This window comes from Phalacrocorax carbo, chromosome 7, assembly GCF_963921805.1.
Source record: "Phalacrocorax carbo chromosome 7, bPhaCar2.1, whole genome shotgun sequence".
Lineage (NCBI taxonomy): Eukaryota > Metazoa > Chordata > Aves > Suliformes > Phalacrocoracidae > Phalacrocorax > Phalacrocorax carbo.
The window spans coordinates 52587417-52603268 of NC_087519.1; the positions used below are offsets into that span (position 1 = coordinate 52587417).

A 15852-nucleotide genomic window follows, 5' to 3' on the forward strand; every position below is an offset into this window, starting at 1 on the left:
GGCAGAAAGAGTGCAACAGGTTGAGAGTTCATAGAACAGGCAGGTACATGTGTGCCAGGTAACAGATTATAGTCTCAGTCCTGATGCAACAGCTTTACGCCCCTAAATTCTCCTCTACTAGACATTATTCTTTGGTCTACGTGAAGAAAATAAACAGCTTTCTCTTGGCTTTCATCCCTTTTTTGTGTATTTGCTTTGCAGGCTTTAGCGGTGTTAGATTAGCATGTTTATACTGTTCGGCCTACCTGTATAAATTTCAGAAGGATTTTTGCTCTCGCTGCTTGCTCTGTGTTGCACCTTCCTAAGAGTCTTTTGCTTTTGTGCAGTACAAAATTGGTGGCACGACGTTGAGAAGGGCAAAGGTGGCGCAAACACGGGCAATACAGACAAATATTGTAAAGGGTGAGGTCAAACTGATTAAATAACTTTAGTCTAAAGACTGTGTTTTTTCCAGGCTGAGCATTATTGCTGAGTGGAGAAACCTCCAGTGCATGTTGCTTTCAGAAGAATAAACCAACAAACAAAAAACCCCAAAAAAGCCATCCTGGAGGTATTCATATATTATTCACCAGGTTAAGGATAGAGGGGTGTTTTCTTAAAAATGCTGGGGAATTTTCCACAGGCAAGAAAGGTCTGTTCAGGCAAGGAATGAGGGCCCATTAAGCAATTATTAGTTGCATAATTTGAGCTTTCTAACTGGTAATTTAACTATTTCTAAAGTAATATTCAAGAAAAGGGGACTGTATGTTGTGGATGCAGGATTGTTCTGGCCTAGTAAAGGAAATTGTTCTATGTACCACAGAACTATTTCCAGTTCTAAGATGGTGTGTGGTAAAATTTGATTTTTTTTTATTTTTTTTTAATGACAGCAAAATAGATCTCTAAAGTATGTCTTGGTATTTACTCTGTTTTACATTAAATCACCAGAAGTGCTGTGGGATTTTATTCATGATTTAAAATGCATTGGTTGAAAGGTGGCATATAAATTGAAGGTATGCTATAAGGCGGTACACAAGGGATGGCAAATTTAATACCTTTAGAAGGTGAAGCATTCTGTTCACTTAATTAGTTGAGGAAGGATAAGATAAGTTAGAAAAATTAGTCAAGTAAATCAGAAATGAATTTTAGTGCAAGTGTCCATCATAAATAAGCAAAAGTAAGCCAGGTTTGGGGTTTTAAGGGTTTTTTCCTGCATTTTCGATCCCCATATAATCGATTCATAAATCAATTAATTACTGCCATGAGACCTGAGGGCAGCAGGAAATCGGGTTCAAATTAAAAAGAAAAGGAGGCAATTTGTTTTAAGATTGAAAGGTGAATGCTGAATCGAAGTTTAATCAGAAGTGACCCATTATTTGAAAAGTGGAACATCAATGTCTTTCTGATTTCACAGAATGCTTCATTAAATGAGTATTGAAAAGATCACATTAACAGATCATTCCAAGAGGAAGATGAGAGAAAGGGGAGGGTTTGGAAGCCTGCTTCCAAATACATGTTATGCTTGTTCATTTCTCTCCTGAAGAGCTTGTAGAGGAACCAAATCATTACATTGGGACTTCAAGGATTATTGGTGTGGTGCCTTCTAGATTGCACAGAACGTGTGATGAAAACACAGCTTCATACCAGAAGAGCAAATGTTCTGAATCCGTTTGGATAGCTGACTTGGGGTTCGGCCACACAGCTCACTTGTGTATTACAAACACTTACGACCTAGTATTCCTTTCCATCTAAGCTGTGTAGGAGGAGCAAGACCTTCTGCTCCATGAAGGCACCGAAATTAAGAGAACGGGTAGGAATTGTATACTTTCAGTGTTTGTATCTGTCACCACTGAATGCGGGATGAGTGCGGAACGACTAGGACCCTGACCTGTGTGTCTAGAGTAGGGTGGGATCACAGCCCTTGGAGCGGTGTTTCCCTGCTGTACCGGCGCCTGATCCACCAAGGTTTCGATTCCAGAGAGAGAATATTTGTCTAGATGGAGCGATAATCTGATCTTGTGTGGCAAATGTAATTCACTGATCATTCCCTTCACCTGCTCTGTGAGGTACTCAAGAATGAATATAAATAATGTAATTCTTTTTAAGTTATTGATTACAATACGTGAATGATGATGAACAGCATTAGCAGCACCGTAGCGAAATGACAGTGTTTCTCAACCTCCCCCCAGTCAAATGACGTGGCTCTGGTAACTACTGAGCAAACTTAAAACGAAGATGAATAGGTGTTTTGAATTAATCTTGAAGTATATATTTAATCTTTATAATAAATTACTTTGTGCATCTTCTCCCTGAGATCTAAAAAAGAAAATAAAATAGATTTCTGAAGGAAAAAATTACTTCATTTATTATTCTGATACTTGTGTGACAAATTATACAACACACAGATGCATCACTGGACACAAAAATTTGTGTGAGGTGGTGCTAATTATGTTTATTAATTATTTTTTTTAAGAAAGTCGTGGGAGCTTACTACCAGAAATAATTATTTCTAGAAATGTGTGGAAATAGTGATAGACTATTGATCATGGAGGCATTAATTTGCAGAAAAAGTTAACAAGCAAACTTACCAGCACTGTAACATTCCTTTTTGAGACATACCTTTCACAGAGTTTTCTTGAACATGTCTGCGAGACATGTCACGCCGTTCAAAGAAGCTTAATCTCGCCGTGAACGTACTAGCTCGGGAGGCGGAATGAGCATCTGTAGGGAACTGCACCTAAGTTGAGTAGTTCTGAGCAGAGCATGTTGGCATATGACATCACCGATGGGATGATAATGCACGTGTCCCCGACGCTTGTTCGGGAAGAGAGCTGCCAGCGCTGTGCCCAGTGAAGAGCTAGCTCCTGGATCCATGGGAGGTGCTGCACCGTGTAGTACAAACCTCATTCCGATTCAGCAGGCGTATATCAGATACCGCCATTTTATCCCCTGGGGTACATCAGTAAGATACTTGATATTGTTTGTTTCGAGGAAGAGGGCAGGGTTTTTTTCTCTGCTTCTTTTTCGTGTCTTCTATTTGAATTGAAGTTAACAGCTCTTTTAGCTAAAGCTGTTTTTCGTCAGTCTTCGTGTGGCTTAGAACGCAGCGCGCGAAAGAGCAAAGCTCAATCACGTACGAAGAGGTTGTACAAGCCAGAACAAAGCATCCGAATTGCTCTGTTCGTTTGCCCACTGCCTGATGCTTAAAACAATTAACCCTACAGAGAGTGTTTAGCAAGTAGCGGAGTGCCAACCTTACAAGTCAATCCTGCTAAAGCTCAGATCGGTTTTAATAATTTTTTAACCAAAGCTTTATTTGGCCACTGCTCAGCATGTGATCTCCGAATGCAAATAACTTAATGGCTGGTGAAGAATGTGTTGGGCATCGTTACCGCGTCCAATGCCCCTGAAAAGGGGCTTCACTTCTTGTGAGTAAAGAGTGTGGTGAGTCTTTTTTGGAGTGCAAAGGCAGAAGCTATTGAAGATCAGTATATAACAAGAGGAGGAAGCTGAAGAGATATTAGTCTAGTAGATATGGGAAGCTGGTATTTGGAAAGGACTTGCTTCCAGAACGTTGTCAAGATTGCCTCACAGTCTGGGGAATAATCTAGACCACAAAAACTATTCATCTTAAATACAGGACCATGTCAATCTCGAAAGACTCAAGACATTTTTCAAAATTATTTTCGTAGAGATGTAATTGTAGTATAATCTCATGATTTAAGCATTTCTGAGCGGGGGATATTGTCAGCTTCTTATTGCTGCTAGTACTATTTTATACATAAGTTCACAGAACATAAAAATTGCACTCAGAATTGGGGTACTCTCTTATTGGGCCCTATGTAAAGCTCCAGAACTAGCACATATGAAACGTATGATTATGAATCTGGCAAAATATATTCATTTGATGAGTCACACCCCTCTGCTTAACCTTTCTTAATGGATATGTTTTCTTATATTCTTATTACTGTTCCTCTCCAGAAAAAAAATGAGTGCCATTGAAAGAGGCATGCAAAACATTAGTTCTAGGCCTAGCCTAACTTAATCTGAACCTGGATACTTCCCTAGAGGTTCTGCCAGGGCTGTCAAACAAAGGACAAGACTAGCTTCCCAGCACTCAGATGCAAAGACGTGCTACAAGGAGGCATGTTAATGAGAGGCTCGTAGTCCCTCTGCAGTCCCCGGTCGATCCCTCTGGTAAGCCTGTGTGTGATTCTCCGAGGCACACAGTGCATCGTACACTAAAGACGAAATACAGTAAAGGACTTTAGGGCATTCTTGCTAAACACAATCATGTATTTAGGTTCTGGCATCCAAAATTAAAATCAAAACCCAGAATAAGATCCATGGACAAGGAAAGATTTAGGCCTTCTAAAAGGAGATAGAAAATACTGAACTTAGTTGCTTCGAGCTAACCAGACCTTGGCAGAGGGCTTGAGGTGCAGTTGAGTTCCTCTTCAGCACACAGGTATATGCAGCGGATGCACCTCTGGTTATTTGTGCACAAGAGTTCACTTTGAAGGGTGTGTTTAATAGAACTGCTCGTATCTAGTACATTTTAGAACGGCATGATGCTCGTGTACCGTCACGTCCTCCTGCTTTTCTCTGAAATAGCTTTGGCCATCGTTTCTGTGCTTCTGTACTGAACTCCTTGCTGTTGGTGAACAGTGAGCGTACTTAAAGTATGCTTACCAAACCGAGCATCTCAGTCCATCAAGGTGCACCTCTACGCCTATTTTTATACCAGGTGGGGATTAGATGGGCACTAGGTTCCTACCTTTTCCAAGAGGGGCAATTCAGGTCGTGCCTAAAGAGCAAAACTAGAGACACTCCACAAGGGATAATTTTAGGATATATTGTCTCAGGAGGTGTAAGGCTGTAGAGAAAGACTTTTCTTTTCAGATTAGTTTGGGGTTATTATACCAGGTTTGGGAACATAGGTTTAAAATTACTCCCGTTTTAGGCATCTGTGCAGCTTTGAGGCTTGGGTTTGGTTTGCATTGTTTTTGGGTTTTTTGGGTTTTTTTGGGTTTTTTTTCAGTCCACACCTGGGTATCAGTTGTTTGTTTCCTTGTGACAGCAAAAATGCAACCTAACTTCTTGCTTTCTTACAGTACAAGAAGAGGTGAACATCTTGTACAAATAATATATTAAGATTGCCCGGGGTTAAAAAGAGTGGTCAGTCTGAAGGATATAATTCTAGGGAATTGACCAAAACCCTGTATTTTGTAGGTGATACTACCGTATACAGAAGTAAGATGGTTTCAGAAGAGAAACATATATTATTTGGTTATTGTGTTTAACTTCCTTCAGAAGAGACTAAATCCTCGTGTATTTAATAAAATGTCTGATTGCTGCCTGGCTCATAGTGAAATCTGTGTGGATGTTTTTGCTCCCTCTAGGCAAAATTTTTAGCTGCTTTGGGAAGCATAATTGCAAAGACAACTGCCGTTCCAGGGAAAAAAGTCATAAGGCGTTAGGGGTTTTTTGCCTCTTTCGGGGACTTGGAATCAGTTAATTAGATCAGTGAAATAAGTTCTAATAATCGGCAAAACTTAAGAACAATTTGAAGGGTTTTTCAATCTCTGAGCAAAATCCAATAAGCATTTGAAGGAGGAAATCAATGTGGAATCTTAAAAGGCTTCTCATTTCTTTCCCACAGAATTCTAGCTTTCTCTCCGAAGCTCTTTTTCCTGTACCCGCAACAAAAACTGAAGAGCTGGATCCCTCCTTCAGCCTGCACGAGACCATTGCAAAGGTAACAGAAATGGAGATCTCATTTACATGTGTTTTCTTTCACACAGCTAAATTTGAATTTGTTAATAATTCTGAAAGACAATCTGTTTTTCTCCTGTGAGATTTGAACATGGTTAAAAGTTGTGGAGTGTTTTTTTCACTGAAATTCACCTTTGGAATAGTCTTTACTGTTATATCGGTCAACTTGTGTGATCAGAACACTTTTACGTGCAAACGCTTAATTTCGTGTGATTCACTTGTGGTTTTCATGATTCACGTTACACTTACTGGCACGAGTGCAGGGCGTTGAGCCCCACTAGATGGCAGGAAGTAACAAGCTTGTCGCTGTCAGTTTTGTCAGTGAAGAGGGCTCCGAGGGCACCTTCACATGCAGGTGCTTGGTTTTACGAGCTGTCACAGTGCGCTCACGTGGGAGGAAGGGGTGGCCATCCCGTGGCTCTGAAGAGTGCTCTGCAGAGGCGATGCTCCCAAAGTTAATGCGTTCTGGCTCCCCTCTTGTCGCTCCAGTACAATACTCCCTCCATGTTATTTATTGACACAATCAAAATTACTCCTTGCTCTGAAGCGCTCTTTCCTCACTCTGCAAGCCCTGTTTCTACAGAGACGTGACTGCAAATGAGCCCCGCGTAACGGGTTCGTGCGCTTCCTACAACTGGATTTCTTATAAACCTCAATTTTCATGTAGACCTCGCGAACAGATTTCTTTGTTTATTCGGAGCTACTTCTTTCGGAAAAGCAGCTGCTGTTGAAACATTTCTTTTGGCAACAACAAAAATAAATTCACAAAGATCAGCAATGTGCAGATTTAGCGTGTAGGCGGATCAGCATCTTTGGCAAAACAGACAGTGACTGATCCTGGAGTTTTTAGGAGTTTTCTTGTTTGTTTGTTTGCTTGGGTTTGTTTTTTTTAAAGTAGTACATATTCGTAGACATTCTTTTGAAGCTTGGCAGAGCCTGACAGTTAAGGAACAATCACAAGACGAGTGTCTTCTCTGAAGCCCTTTTAATGGAATCGATGGTTTTTAAGCCATCCTTGTTGCCAGAGTCACTGAAAAGATTCACCAAATTCCTTCCCAAAGACTGAGGCAAGTACGTATGTGATTATTTACTGCATAATTAATTCCTGATTTACCAATTAGCGTGTGATGGGCCATGTGAAATCTGAATAATCTGTATTTTAGTATTTGCTCTATGCTGTTGACTAACACAGAAAAATATTAGATCGTTGGCTTGAAGCATTTTGATACTGTTTAAATCGTTACAAATTATTTTAAGTAGGTTCATTGAGCATTACAATTTTCTTTGATAAAACTTGATGAAGATTGCATTAGGCTATGACTATGTTTCCATTTTGCTTTTCAGACTGTAGCTCAGGATGCTTTCGTAAAGATGAATAATACATGCAGCAGTAGAGTGAGATCCTCAGCTGATGATTTTGTCATCTTCAGCTTGGCTTAATTGATCTTAAAGTAGTTTTTGAATAGCTTGAACAGCCAAAATTTTCTAAATCTCATCTATTGCTTACTCTTCTTTAGAGTTGGATAAAAATGTTGTTACCTCTTTGCTTCCCTCCACTGCCCGGCTCCACCTCTTTCTCAAAGTCACTAAGCCGGCCATTGTCTTTCCCTCCTCCTCCAAGATGGGCTTTCCTTTGCCCCCTCCCTTTATCCCAGTATTTGTCATCTGTTCCAATTTGAAAGCATTTTCTTTGGGTAAATGTCCAGAAATGCATGCGGTATTTTATGTAAGGCCTTACTATAGCTTTGTGTGGTACCATTTATCCAGCTTCCTACCTGAGGTGCCATCGTATCACCTTTTCTTTGGTAAGATCATCTTTCAGCCCTACATTTGATTCTAGTGCTTGCATGTTAGCGCAGACAAGCTCCTGCATATGTAGTCTGAATTCTAGAGTGTCCTCTTATTTTAGAAAGTTTCTTTTTTCAGCTCACACTGCTTTCCATGCTTTAGGCAACCTGGAAGGTTGCTGGTGGTGGTTTTTCCCATGGCCATTACTGAAACGCTACGTAAGTCCTCTCTATACACACATCGCTTCTCAACGTGAGCCCTTTAAGGGGGAAAAGACTTAATGAAGTTTTATTTTTTGAAAAGAAAAAACACATATCAGTTTAGCTTTAAGGAAAACATCCGTAATCGCGACAAGAAAAGAAATTTGAGTCACATGGAGATACAAATCTTTTAAACAATACCTGTGCCACCCCATTCCATTGCTGATCAGTTATCCGTGGTCAATGTATGAGTGCAAGCAGAATTCTGCGTATTATACTGTGCACGTGAACGATGTATGATGCTTGGTGCTTCGGCATTTTTTGCTCCTAGTAAAAAGTGGATTATTAGAACTATATTTTCGAATTTATCAGTTGCTGTATATGCCTCACGGTTGTCTTTGAGCTAGTATAGTTAAAAGTAAATACGATACTTTTTTCAGTGAAAGAGAGAAGTGGATAAAAAACCAGAAATGTTGTTTATCCTGAAATACCGTTTCATCTTGTACCTTTGAAAACAGAGTTTTGTTGACTGTTATAAGCAAGCTAAAAGGAAGAACACTCTTTATTTGGATTTCGAAGTTGCAAAAGCAAGTTGTATTCGTGAGACTACAGAAATTCTGATGCAATTCTCTGAACACCTCGGACACATTACAGTTTGAGTGACCAAGATGTAGTTTCTTGCTGAAGTCTTTAAAAATATTCCTTGGATGTGGGATTTAAAGGAAATGCTATAAATTTATTTAGTTAACTAAGCATTTTTAATGCTATTCCTTCATCTGAAATCTTTGTCTTTTCGTTGTGTAACTCTGAATACATGAGGCCAAGTTTTATCTTCAAAAAATTAGAAATCTCTAGCTTTATTTCAAATTACACATATTTGGAAAAAACATCCGTAGTGACAAGTTAGCTTGTAGTTAGACTTTAGACCCCTCAGTTGGAAGTTAATACTCCTCAACAGGGCAACAGGCTGTGTATGCTCCAGTGCAACTGCAGGTAAAACAGGTATCATAACTGCCTCACAGGTTTTAACTTTCAATTTTGAAAGACTTTTCACATAAAACTGGGTTTTGTGTTAAAAGAAATTAAATATTCAAATATAATGAATTCAAAATGTAATAATTTTCATTGGCTTTTTTTCTCAGAAATGGTTTATGGAAATATTTGAAACTGTAACATTTTATCTTCATTAGAGACCAAACGTATTTTCATTAATCTGAAAATTTTTCACACAATGAAAATGCCATGTTTTGACCTGCTTTATTTATACCTGGTCATTTTCCCACTATTTATCCAAATATTAAATATTCAAATCCTTCTTTGCAGAACTAGAATAGTACAAAATACTGTCAACCAGCTATAATGGCTTTGAAGACTATGAAAACCTGTGATTTATAAATTTTTTCATGATATTAGATTGTAGAAGTTCAGATTGTAGGAAGTTCAAGTTAAAGAAAGACCTGTGAGGTTCTGGAGATGCAACTCTTGGAAAACAAATCCAAAATATTGTAAGTCCGTAGTTGATAGCTTATTGTTGTCTGAAGTTAAGCGGCATTCTGCCGTATCTGAACTAAAGGTTTAGTGATCTTTAGAAGCCTGGTAAAAGCTAAGGCCTAGACCCCGGAAATAATACGCTCTGTTCATATATTAATGTAGTTCGCTCTATTTCAGTGATTGCTAATTTGACTGTATGTCGTGGTTTAACCCCAGCCGGCAACTCAGCCCCCGCAGCCACTTGCTCACTCATCCACAGTGGGATGGGGGAGGGAGTCGGAAGGGTAAATGTGAGAAAACTCGAGGGTTGAGATAAAGACGCTTTAACAGGGAAAGCAAAAGCCGTGCGCACAAGCAGAGCAAACCAAGGAATCCGTTCCCTCCTCCCCACGGGCAGGCGGGTGTGCAGCCATCCCCGGGGCAGCAGGGCTCTGTCACGCCTAACGGTGACTTGGGAGGCAAACGCCATCACTCCCCACGTCCGCCCCCTTCCTTCTTCTTCCCCCAGCTTTATATATATACATATAGAAACACACACATATATATATTTGCTGAGCATATATACGTGCCGTGTGGTGTGGGACAGCCCTGGGGTCAGCTGGGGTCAGCTGTCCCGGCCGTGCCCCCTCCCAGCCCCTCATGCCCCCCCAGCCCCTCGCTGCTGGGGTGGGAGGCAGGAAAGGCCTTGGCTCAGTGTAGGCCCTGCTCAGCAGGGACGGAAACATCCCGGGGGTGTCAACTCTGTTTCCAGCACAAACCCAAAACACAGCCCCGTACTGGCTACTGTGGAGAAAGCTAACTCTATCCCAGCCCAAACCAGCACACTATAGTATCCATGTTCAATAAACAAATAATTTTTAACAATAATTTTTGCTTCCATTAATAATCCTTGTGTTTTGTTTCCTTTGGCAGATCTTCATGGCCAAATAAAAATCTGCTTAAAAAGGCAAAAAGATGTTAAATTCCATAGCACTGAAAAAGTCTGTTTTCCGTATGTACAAGGATGTGTTTTACAGCTGTTCATGTGAGAGACTTTGTGGTTAAAATTAGAGTCTCGTTTCCTTTAGCGACCAGCTGAGACCTGATCTGAATGACTCTGCATCTATTGGAGCATGCACAGGAATTGGTGTTTTTGAGACACAGTTGGTCTATATTTCTTGAAGCTATACTTACTTCATCGTCTCAAATTGAGGTTTGGAAACTGAGAAAATGCTGACTTCAATGCAAGAAGGCATACTGGTTCTGATGGTGATTATTGTGTAGGAGTATTTACTTCACTGACTTGAGAATTATTCATTCAGACCTGGCAGTGAAGATGTTACAGATTTCAGATATCTGGGGAAAAAAAATGGAACTATCTGAGAAAAGTTAAGAAATAGTATCTATTACCAAACTCCTTGTGTATTGCTGGTTTTATAGTGAAGGAGGGTTTGACCTGATTTCAGTCTTTTTGTATCTTCAAGAGTACTAGACATGGGCAAACCAATTTATCCAAACTGATTTATTTCAGAAGAAGTTTATGTTACTTCTAGGAAGACACACAGCCTCCAGAGTAGGAATAGCCTCGCTAGTTAGGAACAAAATTCTGTTCAGTACAAAAGTCTACAACTGGTTGTAACAAATAATAGATTATTGGGGAAGAGCTATGTAAAATCGAGGAATCATAGCACGATACTTCCTCTGGTATGCTTTCCCGCTCGCTGTCGATTGGCAATGCGATATTTCCTAGGCTCGTAATCACACCTCTACACCAACGTCCAGCCCTGTTACATGTGTAGTTATCTGTGCCCTTTCTGAATTCATTTGCATTCTGACTTCCGTAAATCTGATAGCAACATTTCCCACAATTTAATCCCCACCCTCCCCCTCCCCCCCCTTAAAACTTGCTGCTTGTTTATCTCACTAGGTTTTTTTTCTGCCTTTGGTATGAGAAATAATAAACAAACATGCTCTGTTTACTTTTCAATACCAGTTGCTTTCCTTTCTAAACTGTGTGTTTCTGGGTGTAGTAACCAGTTTGAGCTGTCCTCATAGGTAAGTCCTTCCTGCCTAATGGTACATTACCTCTGTATTTATACAGTTCTGTGGCATCTCTTTTGCCTTAAGGTAATTAGAACTATGCACCGTATTCAACACGTCAGATCACTGTGGTTGTATAGAGTCTCTATGATATTTTCTTCTCGAATCCTTCCTCAATAATCTTCAACATGCTGTTGGTCTTTTAGACTGCTGTTATCTATTAACTCTTCATGATGACTTGAATATTTCTATCTTCCGTGACACAAGCTAATTCTTACATCCGGATTGCGGGTGTATACTCCTAGTTGTCTTCTCCCATGTGCATCACTTCATCTTTTCCAGCAATAAGCCTCTCATTTTTCATCCCAGTGCTCAAATATTGTGGGATGCGGGTCAAGGAGGACCGGAAAGAACAAGTATCTTTCAGTCTTGGTAGCAGCATATCACTCGCAGTGTGCTTTGCTGGTGTGGCCACTGCCGCTGGTGGGAAGACTTGTGCTGGTTTTGGCAGGAAATGATTTGAGGCCCTTCATATCTCTGAGGGAAATAGGGCTTTAGTGAATTTTCTTTCTATGTCGATGGCTTGATACTAAGTAACAGTGGAAGAATTTCAACATAATTTTTTACGTGAGGTTCAGCGTAAAAACAAATCATCAGCTAATTGTGGCTTATACTCTCTGAAGAGAGTAGGTGCCTTTATTTCATGAACACTTTGAAAAGGACGAGATTGCCGAACGTGGCAGGTAAAATGAATGAGAAATGTGCAGCTATTAAAGAGATAGATCTGTAATCCAAGTGCTTAGAAGATCTAATTTGTCAGAACGCTTGTCAGATCAATTTATCTTAAATCTTGGCACTTTAAAGGTGGGTTTAGGGTAGATTGCTGCAAGGCCCAGGCTGATTGGAGAGATTCAGAGAAGAAAGAGGAATGCGTAGGCTTCCTAGTGGTGAAGAACCAGGACATTCATTACAGCAGCGTTTTGCAGTACAAAACTGAGTGGTATCTGAAGTGATATTTGCAGACCTTATAATTTCAAGTGTGTTTTACAATGCATATATCAGGTATTAAAACGCCTGTGTGGCGGAGAATGGATTTTCCCATCGAACCAGAAGTAGTGAGGTGAAACTCCCTTGTTACCAAACACGTACTTAGGAAAGCATGTGCTGTTTTTCTATAAGCTTCACCAGTGTTATTCAGCACAGTGTTTCGGGGGAACTAGTCGATTGGAGTTATTAACAAGTTTGAACATACTTTTGTGTTATAAGGTATGCTCACTAGAGTAGCCTAATAAGACTTGGACTACGAAGTTCTAAAAGCTTTAATGGCAGTCCCCCAACAGAGTGTGCCTCTGGAGCCACTTACCCAGTATCAGCCATGGAATAATAATAATCTTTCATTGATTTTTACTTTGGCAGGCACCAAAGTGTTGAAAGGTACGCCAGAAGTGACATAATTGGTTTTATGATGAGTTATGGATGCTGACGGATAACTCTTGAGAAAATTATTAGTGATCCTGATTATTCTACGCGTCAATTATGCAGCAGCATACAGTAGAACTAACTACCGTAATGCAATTAACTTATTAACTTCTGAATGTTAAATAAAACAGCGCTAGGGAGGGATGTTTCCATTTGTAGGGGAAATAAGGGGTTTTATACAACATATTGTAGTAGTATTTCCTTTTTTTTTTTTTTATATAAACACTTCCAAGAAGATGACAGGCAGATTCTTTTCTTGAAGCAAGTGGAATGAAAAGGACCGGACTGCAGGACTGTTGGTAAAGGAAATTCACATTTTGACCACAGATAAGGGACAGCACAGGAATGTTGATTTGAGGAATTCTGTAACAGGATCGTGCTGTTCTTTTCTTTTGAAGCATGGGTGCGACATATATTCCCATTTCCCATTGTCTAATCCCATTAATTCTCTAATAAAAGCATAGGGATTAGCCAGTGCAGTGATATCCATAACTTTGGTACTTTCTTGCTGTGTAAACTCCCTAAAAATCAAAATCTGTAGTTTCATTTACACTACCTCTGCTAAATATTTGGGTCGCAGATTCTATTTCATCTTCCTGTGTGGTTCTGGCAAATGAGCTCTTTGTTTTGTACGCTTCTATACTGAAAAAGCTAAAAATAACTATGGATATATATATAAAACTGATGTATGAGATAGGCATCAATTATTGAAATATTAAATGTATGAAACATAAGGTAATACAACATATCTAAATTAACATGAAGGTGGCAAACCCTTACAATTCCAAAGACTGAAAGTGCAGATTGTGAATCAGTAGAATAACACTGTGACGAGCAGTAATAATGCTGTCTCCTGCCAGAGTTTAAAATCGAAACAAAATCTCAGTGTAGTCAACGAGCTTGAAATTTCTTTGCATTTCATTGAAGCATCTGTTGTAGTTTTGGCAGGGATGCAGCCTCCGTAATATCAAGTGGAAACGCTTTCACAAACCATGTACAGCACGTCTATGTTGCGGAGTTTTACCAGAAACATTTCTGCCAGCATATTATTACTGGCATAGCTATTTCAGCAGAGTACATTCACATTCATCTGTTGTTCCCGCTGCAACATGCCCGTTTTGGTATCAGATTGTTCTCGAGAAAAGCTGCGTGGCATCATGCTTAGGCATCCCAGTGGCCTCTGCAGCAAGGCAGCTGTACATCTGGATTTCCGTTGATATATCTTCTGGTTTTCATTTAAAAATTCCCTCTGTGTAGATCTAGAGGATTTGGCAGAATTTTTTAAGGTTTCCAAACAGCAGAGGTGGGATATTACTGCAATCAGAGTTACAGCACGTGCGCCCAGGTGCGTGTAAGGCGCATGCAGAACGAATCTGAAATATTCAGAAACCAAAGCCTGATGCACACAAGCGTGTTGCATATCCAAGCCAAGGCCAGAAATCCCGTTATCCTTGCAAGGCCCAGGCAGATATACGGCAGCCTTCCCCCGCGCGGTATGTTAACTGGAAATTTTGGCTGTAGCAGATTTCCTTCATGACAGTGTGACACTTTGGAGTGTCAATTTTCACAGGTATTTTCTCCAGTTAACTTTCTTCAGTGATGTGTTCTTTTTGATGTAATTTTTAAAATGCCTGTCTTCAATCGCGTATGCCTGTCTTCCACATCATTTCTCAGTCTCTCCATCCTCATACCTCCAAAGAGGTGAGTTGTGCAAAGACCAGCAGAACTCTCATGTCTTTTTAAAGGCAAATTGTGTTATGGTTTGGTACTTGGAGAACGAATTGCCCAAGCCTTCGGCCAGCAAACAGGAATGTTGACCAGGGGCAGGCGACAGATGATGAACGAGGTTAATGGAACAGAAGCACAAATCTCAGTGTATGAAGTGAGAACCAGGCTGGGGGACCTGATTAATAATCATATTTGAGACAATCTGCTCTTGACACTGAATTTTTAGATGTGGAGTTTGTCCTTGCTTTGAAGTCATCAGAATAGTCTGCGCTATCGTTGGGATGCTCTGGCACACATAAAAGTATCTGTGTGGGTTTTCTTGCCTGAGAAATTGCAGGGTGACTTGCTGCGTCTCTTGGTTTTGCTGTTTGCCCTCCCACGGCTGGCAGCAGTCCATGATGTTTCAGCAGATCTCATCTGCCTTAAGGGGATGGAGCAACAAGGCAAAGTTTGTCAGCAAAATTGGATAACGTAGGTGCAGCCTAATGCACCAATTGCCAGGCAGTCTCTCCATAACTTAAGGGGCTTTGCTTTACCGATCAGCCTCTCGTATATTGGTCCTGAGCATCTTACCGGTATTTGTGGTTCAATGGTATTTGAGATGCGCAAAGCAGAACCATATTGTCTGTGGTGGCACTCTGACTGAATTTGCACTAACCCAAACTTACCTGAATTTTCCTGCAAAGCAGCACAGGCATCTTTCACCGAAGTGGTTTGATTTAGCACATATTTTCTTTAGCACACAAGTGAGGGGTTTTGTTTTACCTTTAGCCTTCTTGCGTGAAAGAACATATAATCTAGTTCAAGCAGAGGGTAAATACAAACCTGCCAAAAACTCTCTTCTGACAGTGAGTATTTTATTCTGTACCGTTGTCAGCAGCAATAAAAACGAGCAAATCTGGTGATGTAAACTGGCACGGTAACTTTGGGGATGCTGTATGAGTTGTGGTGAGCAGGGAAGTAACAGCATTCATAATACAAAAAAAAAAAAAAACTTTCTGGGGGTTTTCTCAGCATTAGGTGTGAAAGAGGTGACTTTGCTGCTAAAGACATGAGGTGTTCTGACAGTCAGTCATACTGTGTTTGGCCAGACAGCATATTCTCTATCTGCTCTAGCCTAGTTAGGGTGGATATGCTTGGAATTTTTCAGTAGTTCTTTGTTCCTAAAAGCAATAGCCTCAAGGACTCTCGCACTTTCTACTTGAACTCTGATGGATAAAGACTAGGTAATAAAAAGCAGTGGAAATTGCAGAACCCCTGGTAAAAATTTGATGAACCAGCTGCACTGTCCGACACAGCTTCACTTGGTTCAGTCAGGTATTAAAAACCAACCCCATTACCCTGCCCCCCTGAAACTTTCCACGGCTTTCCCGCATTTAATAGCTCCTTCAAA

General features: G+C 40.3%; 1 protein-coding gene across 10 annotated transcripts in view; it reads left to right on the forward strand.

The window, feature by feature from the left end:
• NAALADL2 (N-acetylated alpha-linked acidic dipeptidase like 2) overlaps window positions 1-15852 on the forward strand; it is a 502547-nt gene that overhangs the window by 419110 nt on the left and 67585 nt on the right. For all 10 annotated transcript variants that reach the window (XM_064458021.1, XM_064458019.1, XM_064458018.1 and 7 more), the window contains one exon: window positions 5642-5737. In XM_064458021.1, coding sequence (XP_064314091.1) covers window positions 5642-5737 — 96 coding nt within the window. The remainder of the gene's footprint in view (window positions 1-5641; window positions 5738-15852) is intronic.